This window comes from Apodemus sylvaticus, chromosome X, assembly GCF_947179515.1.
Source record: "Apodemus sylvaticus chromosome X, mApoSyl1.1, whole genome shotgun sequence".
Lineage (NCBI taxonomy): Eukaryota > Metazoa > Chordata > Mammalia > Rodentia > Muridae > Apodemus > Apodemus sylvaticus.
In genome coordinates, this window is record NC_067495.1 from 66,490,878 (window position 1) to 66,499,477 (window position 8,600).

At 39.5% G+C, this 8,600-nt stretch overlaps 1 protein-coding gene across 1 annotated transcript; it reads left to right on the top strand.

Moving 5' to 3' along the window:
* The first annotated feature begins 7,926 nt into the window (after nucleotides 1-7,926).
* Nucleotides 7,927-8,299, top strand: LOC127674528 (SNRPN upstream reading frame protein-like). Its single transcript, XM_052170267.1, is given in 2 exon segments — nucleotides 7,927-8,061; nucleotides 8,063-8,299. Coding segments are annotated over 2 exon segments (372 nt in total).
* Nucleotides 8,300-8,600: the final 301 nt, after the last annotated feature.

An 8,600-nucleotide genomic window follows, 5' to 3' on the forward strand; every position in this document is an offset into this window, starting at 1 on the left:
TTCTTTTCTGCTTTCATGGTATGTAAACACACATTCATACATATATTTATAAATTCTAGAACCTTCTTGGTTTTTAGAATATAGTATATTTAACTTTAGTGCACATATCAGCACTGAAAGGTCACAAGATATGTGTGTGTAGTGCCAAGAACTCTATTTGATGTTAAAAATATGATCTGCTCGAAGCCTTTACATTGTCTGACAGTCAGAAAATCTCAAGTTTTTACTCAACAAGTATTTCTTACTATGTGAAACAGAGTGTTCTAGGTTAATGTCAGAACAAACAAAAATAGATTAGCCATATTCTAGTAGACTAAATGGAAATAAAGTGAGTATACTATGAAGGGATAAGGCAGGAAAATGAAATACGTAATATTGAAGGCAGGGATGCTTTATAATTTAGATAGAGTATCTTAGTCGAGAAAATGATGGAAGAAATACATGGGTGAAAAGGAATACTTCAAATTAAAAGAACATTAGATTACTTATGCTTTATTTTTCAAATGGAAACTTTGTGACACAAGTGATTCATTGATGCTGGATTTCTGACTCACAGTTTATCTGCTCCATGATTTGTTTCTTGTGAAAGACATCTGGATACAAGCCAGAAGCACCAGGAGTTAGTTTTAACTAGCACCTTTCCCCTAGTCTGAATCCACATGAAGCAGAAGCTTCACTTGGAATGTTGGATCTATTCATCGAGCATAGTTGAACATGCTTGATATCTTACTAACCTCAGTGAAGACTGAGCTGTTGCATAGAAGTGCCATAGGACCTCATTTGTGGCAGGCCACTGAGACTTAGAAATAATTCAGAAGTGCCTTTGCTATTGCTGCAATAGCTAGGCAGCAGGGGCAGGAAGAATCGAGATCCATCCTAAGGGAACAAATGGACAGGGTAGGATGCCGGGAGGGGCTATAAGACCTCAAAGTTCATATTTACCTACACATTTCTCTCAGTAAGGCAACAATACCTTCCCAATCAGTACTACCAAATGTGAATCCAGTGATCAAACACATGAGTTTATGGTGGACACTTCTCATTAAAACAACACTTGTTTTTGTGCCTTGTTTCTTACAAGAGAGAAGAATCTGCTTATTTCACTTGGAATGCCTACCCTGCCAGCTGCTAAATCATATTTTTGTATGCATGCATCTTTTTTATTGAGTATCTTCTTCATTTACATTGCCAATGGTAAAACCTTTCCCAATTTCTCCTCCCAAAAGCCCCCTCCCCAAAGATTCCCTACCTCTCCTCCCACCCGCTGCCTCCATGTATGTGCCCCTCTACCCGACACACTTCCACCTCCTCCCCACCCCACCACCCCCGTCCGTTTTTCCTTTATTGTGGCCTCTATTGAGCCTTCACCTGACCAAAGACCACTCTTTGCACTGATGCCCAACAAGGCCTTCCTCTGCCACATTTTTGGCTGGAACCATGTGTACCCCTTGGTTGATGGTTCAGTCACTGGGAGTTTTGTGGTATCTGGGTGTCCGAAGTCATTGTTCTTCCCATGGGGCTGTAAACCCCTTCAGCTCCTCTGGACCCCCCTCCAGATCCTCCATTAGGGACCCCAAGCCCAGTCCAATAGTTGGTTGCTAGTTTCTGCCTCTGTATTTGTAAGGTTCTGGCAGGGCCCTTCTGGAGACAGCCATGGCATGCTCCTTTTGGTACAAGCCTCTTGTCGTACTGTCGGGCTTTGGTGACTGTTTATAGAATGAATCCCCAGGTAGGGCACTCACTGGGTGGCCTTTACTTCTGACTCTGCTCCACACATTGCTTCCCTTATTGCTCCTGTGAGTATTATGTTCCCTTTCTCAGAGGAACCATAGCACCCTCACTTAAGCCCTCCTTCTTGAGCTTCCTGTGCTGGATGAATTGTAACTTGTTTATTTTGAGCTTTTGGACTAGCTTATAAGTGAGTGCATACCATGTGCGTTCTTTTGTGACTGGGTTACCTCGCTCAGGATAACACTTTCTAGTTCCATCCATTTGCCTAAGAATTTCATGAATTCATTGTTTTTAATAGCTGAATAGTACTCCATTGTGTATATATTAATCCAACTAAATTACTCCCTACCTTATCTTGGTAAGTAGAACACTTGGAGTGAATTAGAAAGTTTCAAAGTTGTGTCAATAATTGAATTATTTCTAGAAAGTGCAAAAAGTTGGGACAATTCAACACCTTAGGTAAGACTCTGCCTAAGATGTATTTAAATTTGCTTTCAACTTTACTAAACCTATTAAAAGAAAACATTTTTTAAAAATTTTTTGCAGGGTCCTTAATAGGCCAATAAGTTATGCAGTAGTATTATGCTATGTTCTTTTAGGAACCTTTGCATTTACATAAATGTGACTCCAGCTGAAATTATTCCGAAGTTCAATTATCAGTTTGATGACATTTCTGTATCCTTTTGCTTACTAAAAGATGCTGATTCTCTTTTAGTATACTCGATGAATTTCTAGTCTTTATTTAGGGTCAGTTTGAAAGTTTCTAGGTAAAACCAGATAATGAGCATGTTAATTTCATTAGTGCTGTTATCTGTCACATATAATATTGTACCAATGGTCTGAGAAAAATTGGCACTCTTGGCAAAAATCTCCATATCTGAAAATTTATAGGTGATTTTTCTAGTTTTGAAGATGCTTTCTAGATGTTGTTAGGAACTAACCTTCATCTCATATAAGTACCACTTGGCTTAACTGATAAGTAGTTCTTCACTAGATCCATACTTCCTATCAATAGAGAATTATTATAGAGTTCTGGCCTCTTGTTTTCTGAATTTAGCAAATGACATCATTCTTCTCTATCTCAAGCAAGAATGAAAAAAAAATAAGAAGGCAATGTTCACTGCACTTTCCGAAGTAGACTCAAAATTCTTTTCTAAGTTGCAAGTCTTATCTTCTGCTAGGACACTTCTGTTTCCTGAGCTACTTTTGGCTAGATAACTGCCTCGGATCCAGTGTGTCTGAAAGGTCATTCTTTGTTAGAAAAGGACAGTTCCTTCTGTACTCTGGAGGCCCCATTGCCAAGGATGTATTGGGACAAAGGCACTTGCAGTGACATAAGGAGGAAATTCCTCGGACATAATAAAAGCTGCAAATATAGTTCACCCATTCTTTTAAAAGAAAACAAAATTCTTTCACGTAAGTCTCCTTTGGCAAAATGCATTTCTATCTGTACTTCCCACAGAACAGTTTTGAAACCTGTTTTTTTCCTGTAGGTCTTTTAATTATATTCAGCAATTTCCTTTTGTCCCATATAATCAATTCAGTATTTGGTAATCAGAGGACAGTGTTCTATTTAAAAACAAAGGCATTAAAAGTCTAATAAAATAAAAAATAGTCTCGAGGTCATCTATTTTAGTTTCTTGACCTCACAGCAGGCAGGATTTAATCCTAATTTTAACAATGAGATGCATACACAGTTCACACAGTCCTTCTGGCCACAATGGCTGGGGCCAGTTCAATTTATTTAGAGATTAGTGTTCCTCTTGGTTTTAGATTTTTCTCTTTGATTTGTGATTTTTATCTTACTTATGGTTTTTATCACCACAAATAAACCCTAGTTGTCTCTAAGACTAATTATTGATCATTTGTATTATATTAGGTCCATTCTTAGACAACATCTTTCATAGTTTGACATTGAGTAAACTCAACTCCATCATGATCTCAATTCATGGCTTCTGTTGTTTGGCTTGAGCAACTTGGTGTATAAGAATGGGATTGGCATGTTTTTATAGGCTTTCTAGAATACATTTTATCATCTTAATGATCCTTTGAACCTTCTTCACCTTCTCAGGCCCATGAAACAGTTCCTTAGATTCTCTATGTGTCATGGTCATGCCTTTTGTTGAATGATAGTGGATTAATGAAATTAATTTCAGGATGTTAACTTCTCAAAATATTTAAATGTTAATTTAGAGTGATAAATACAAAGATTCTAGAAACACTAAGGCATAGAAGTAGCAATAGTCATGTTGTACAGAAAATTGTGTACTACTCCTTTTTTTCTTTTATTTTTTTTATTCGATATATTCTTTATTTATGTTTCAAATGATTTCCCTTTTCCTGGTTTCCCCCCTCCCCAAAAGTCCCATAAGTCCTCTTCCCTCCCCCTGTTCCCCAATCAACCCCTTCCCGCTTCCCTGTCCTGGTATTCCTCTACACTGCTCTTCTGAGCCTTTCCAGGACAAGGGGCCTCTCCTTCCTTCTTCTTGGGCATCATTTGATATATGAATGGTTTCTTGGGTATTCCGAGCTTCTGGGTTAATATCCACTTATCAGTGAGTGCATACCATGTGTGTTCTTTTGTGATTGGGTCACCTCACTCAGGATGACATTCTATAGTTCCACCCACTTGCCTAAAATATTCATGAATCAACCCTACTTATTATTAAATCCCTAGAAATCCCTATTTTGATTCTCCATAGTCTTTTGGGTTTTTCACCCCCAGAATGTTATATGAACAAAATAATACAAAACATGGCTCTTTCCTCAAGGCTTTTCTTTGGCAAAATAGATGTCTGATTTGTTTATGTTGCTTGAGTAAATTGTTCATTTATATTGAAATGTAGTGCTCTATAATATGCATATGTTGCCATCTGTTTATTGAATCTTTGATTCTTAAACCTGGGTTATTTTATGTTTTGGCTATTTTGAATAAAACTGCTAGGAACATTTATATACAAACATTTTTGTATGAACATATTTTTTCATTACCGTTTGATGTACATGTCAGAATGCAATTGTTGGGCCACTCACTATCATGCATTTAACATAACCAAAACCTGCCAAACACTTTTCTAAAGTGGCTACAATAATTTGTATTTCCTTAGGGTAATCTTTGACTCAATTCTAATCCATTTCTTTCCTTCTAGATTTATACTCTTTTCTGTCTTTAGTTTCTCCTTTCTTATTCTCTCTCTCTCTCTCTCCCTCTCTCTCTCTCACATTTCTCAGAATAGACTTTATCTTTTTAAAATTGTTTTATTTATTTACATTACAAATGTTGCCCTCTTTCTGGTCCCCCTCCAAGAGTTCTTCACCCTATCTCCTCTCACCCTTTGCCTCTGAGAGGGTGCTCTCTTCTTATTCACTAATAAGTAGATATTAGCCCTCAAAAAGTACACAAAATATCTAGGATACAATCTACAGAACGCAAAAAGTTTAAAAAGCTGAAAGGCACAAGTGAGGATGCCTTAATCCCACTTGGGAGGGAGAAGAAAGCAATCACAGGACTGGGAGGGAGAGAGGGACCTGGGTGGGAAAGGGGACAGGGAGGGGAAGAGGAAAACGTGATCAAGTGGAGGGAACAGGACTAAAGCCCTGAGGACCAGCAGAAAGAATGGAAACAGTCAACCTCAGGAGGTAGGAGGTAGGGGGACTCTCCAGAATGTACCAGAGACCTGGGAGGTGAGAGACTCTCAGAACTCAAAGGGAGGACCTTAGATTAAATGCCCTACAGTGGGGAGAGGGAACTTGTAGAATCCACCTTCAGCAGAAATACAGGGCATAAAGTGGAGGAATTGGATCCCACAGTCAAAAACTCTGACCCATAATTGTTCCTGTCTGAAAGAACTGCAGAGACAAAAATAGAGAAGAGCCTGGGGGAAAAAGGAGGTCCAGTAACAGGCTCAAACTGGGACCCAGCTCAAGGGGAGACCCCAAGGCCTGACACTATTACTGATGCTATGGTGTGCTTACAAACCGGGGCCTATCATGACTACCCTCCAAAAGAGCCAACAAGCAGATGAAAAAGTCAGATGCAGATATTTACACCCAACCAATGGACAGAAGCACTGTGGTTAAATTAGAGAAAAGCTGGAAGAAGCTGAGGAGGAGGGCAACTCTATAAGAAGAGCAGTCTCAACTAATGTGAACTCCTGAGATCTCTTAGACACTTAGCCAGGCAGTGTATACCAGTTGATATGAGGCCCCCAACACATATACAGCAGAGGACTTCTGGGTCTGGACTCAGTCAGAGAAGATGCACCTAACCCTGGAGAGACTTGAGGCCCCAGGGAGTAGAGAGGTCTAGTGAGGTGGGGGTGGGAGTTGGGATGGGGGGTGGGGGGTGGGGGGTGGAGGATTGCAGGAGGAGGTATGGGATGTGGATCAGTCAGAGGGTGGATCTGGAGGGGAATAAAGTTTGGACTGTAAAAAAAAAAGATTAGAGAATAAATAAGAAAGGAAAAAACTATGTTCCTTATTTAAAAGAATCCTTGAAATCACAAATGTTAATCCAGATAGGGTCTCTTGATAAGTGGAAGGAAGCTCATAGTTTTGGTTAGGCTTGATTGACAATAAGCCCTCAGAATGTTCCTGTTCCGCCTCCACACCACAGTTTGAGGGTTACTGGTATATACTGCTGTGTCTGGTTTATATTTATATGCTAGGGACTTGAATTTAGATCCTCTTGTTTGCAGAACAAGCATTTTTCTCCACTGTCAAATGAAGCTAACACTAGTTCTGCTTGCTCCACATATCTCAAGTTTCTTGTGAAAATTAAATTGGCAGATGCTTAGGAGAATTTTGAAACATATGTGAGTATATGATCAGAAGGCTCTAGTACTGGGACTGTTTCACCCACTTTCACTGTTTTTACTTCTACTAGTCAGTAAGTTGCTTTTGAAAATGCGGCTCTTGTTATTGCTATAGCACTGAGATGATTCTAGCGTAGATCTAACAGCAAATCATTCACCGACTCAGTATAGAGTGAAAGTCTACTCATTAAAGTAAAAATCATTTGATGAGATTTGGAAATGTGCAGATATTAATGTCCTTACAGATTAGGACCTGTGCCTCATACTTCTGATTTACTCCTATTGGATATGCCAAGATACCTTTCATACCACACAGGGGAAAATTATCCACATGTCACCTGAGACTATTGGCGCATCATGGAAGTAGCAGTTTGAGAACCAGTTGACTGATTTCTCAATCCTATGTGAGCTATCAGAGGGCTTTCCTTTTGAGAAATTTCCCATGACCCAGCTTTAACTGTGAAAGCCAGAGAAATAAGTGTTTATTGTTTTGATTCTAAGTACACAGAGATGTTTATTTCCTGTCTATATCCTTTAGAAGAGGTCTTATGTACTAGACAAAAGTGGGTGTAACCTTGGCTAAGAAATAAAATCCTCCAATATTAGGCCTGCAGAAAATTGTAATTTAAATGGCAGTGCAGCTTGTCTTTTGAAAGCATTAGCCATTCCATTAAATTTGTTCCCAATCTAACTAAGTCTCTTAGGTTAGCAGTGGTATTCAAATACTTCATGGGAGAATATCTTTTAGAAAGTACTTTGTGTGCAGCAGTGGATCAATTCTTCTAATAAAAGTTAATAGAACTCTCTATACTCAATTAACTACTGTTGAGAGAGGGAGAATTTGTTTTCTCCCGTTATGAGGCCCCTGATTAGTTTCTCCAATACCCAGTGTTCACTCTTAGAAATATGTACATGCAAGCAACACTGAAGAGACTTAACACATGCGTATGTAATAAGAATGGTTAAAGGAGAGAAGGATATAAATTTGGCTATGGGAACAGGTGCGTGAGAGGGTAGGAGGGAGTAGAGGGAGGGGAGAATTGTATACTTGTATTTGGATTACATAAAAAAATTGACATTTGAGTTAAAGTCAGCTCCTATTTTGGAATTTAGGGATTGACAAACAGAAACCCCACTAGTAATCATGCAACATAAATAGATGCAGCTGTATCAGCACCTGCTGGTAATTAGGACTCTTCAAGGTTTTGTTTAGACCTTTTCTACTCCCCCTTACAGTCATTTGAACAGGTGTGAGCCAATACCTCTCTTTTGTTTTAATTTTCCTTGTAATTGGTGATGATAAAAATCTTTTCATATGGGTAGAGAGGAGAGGGAGCTGGAGAAGTCTGTTGCTTGGTTCTGAGGAGTGATTTGGAATGCGATGGAGCAAGCAAGGGATTGCTTACACCTGAAAAGAACTACTGAACAGCACCTGCCTGAGGTAGAAGTCCAGGTCAAATGTAGAAGGACAGTCTTACTGAACGACCAGGAATGTCACTTTTCCTCCAGAGTGTCCGCAGTAGCAGCAAGTACCCATAGAGGACTTCCACGCAGAACTGAGACAGGTCTTCTTACCTGACACACCAAGAGGTGGTGAAAGCAGTACTGGAATGCCAAGGTGGTGGAAGACAAAGAAAGAGCCATCCACTCTTTGTGAAACTTTGGTCAAGCTTACATTGTGTCTAAGAGTCTGCATCACACCTTTATTGACAGCCCTCCCCCAAGTATTCGGGATCTTGAGATTTTGCTGTTGAGAATGGCTATGGTGGATCAGCAGTCATGACTGTGGGTAAGAGAAATAAGATGCTGCAGCCTGAGCCGGGCGGTGGTGGCACACGCCTGTAATCCCAGCACTTGGGAGGCAGAGGCAGATTTCTGAGTTCGAGGCCAGCCTGGTCTATAGAGTGAGTTCCAGGACAGCCAGGGCTACACAGAGAAACCCTGTCTCGAAAAAAAAAAAATCCAAAAAACCAAAAAAAAAAATAAAAATAAAATAAAATAAAAAAAAATAAAGCTGCAGCCTATTGAGTATAGAATGAGGTGTATCCTGCAAGG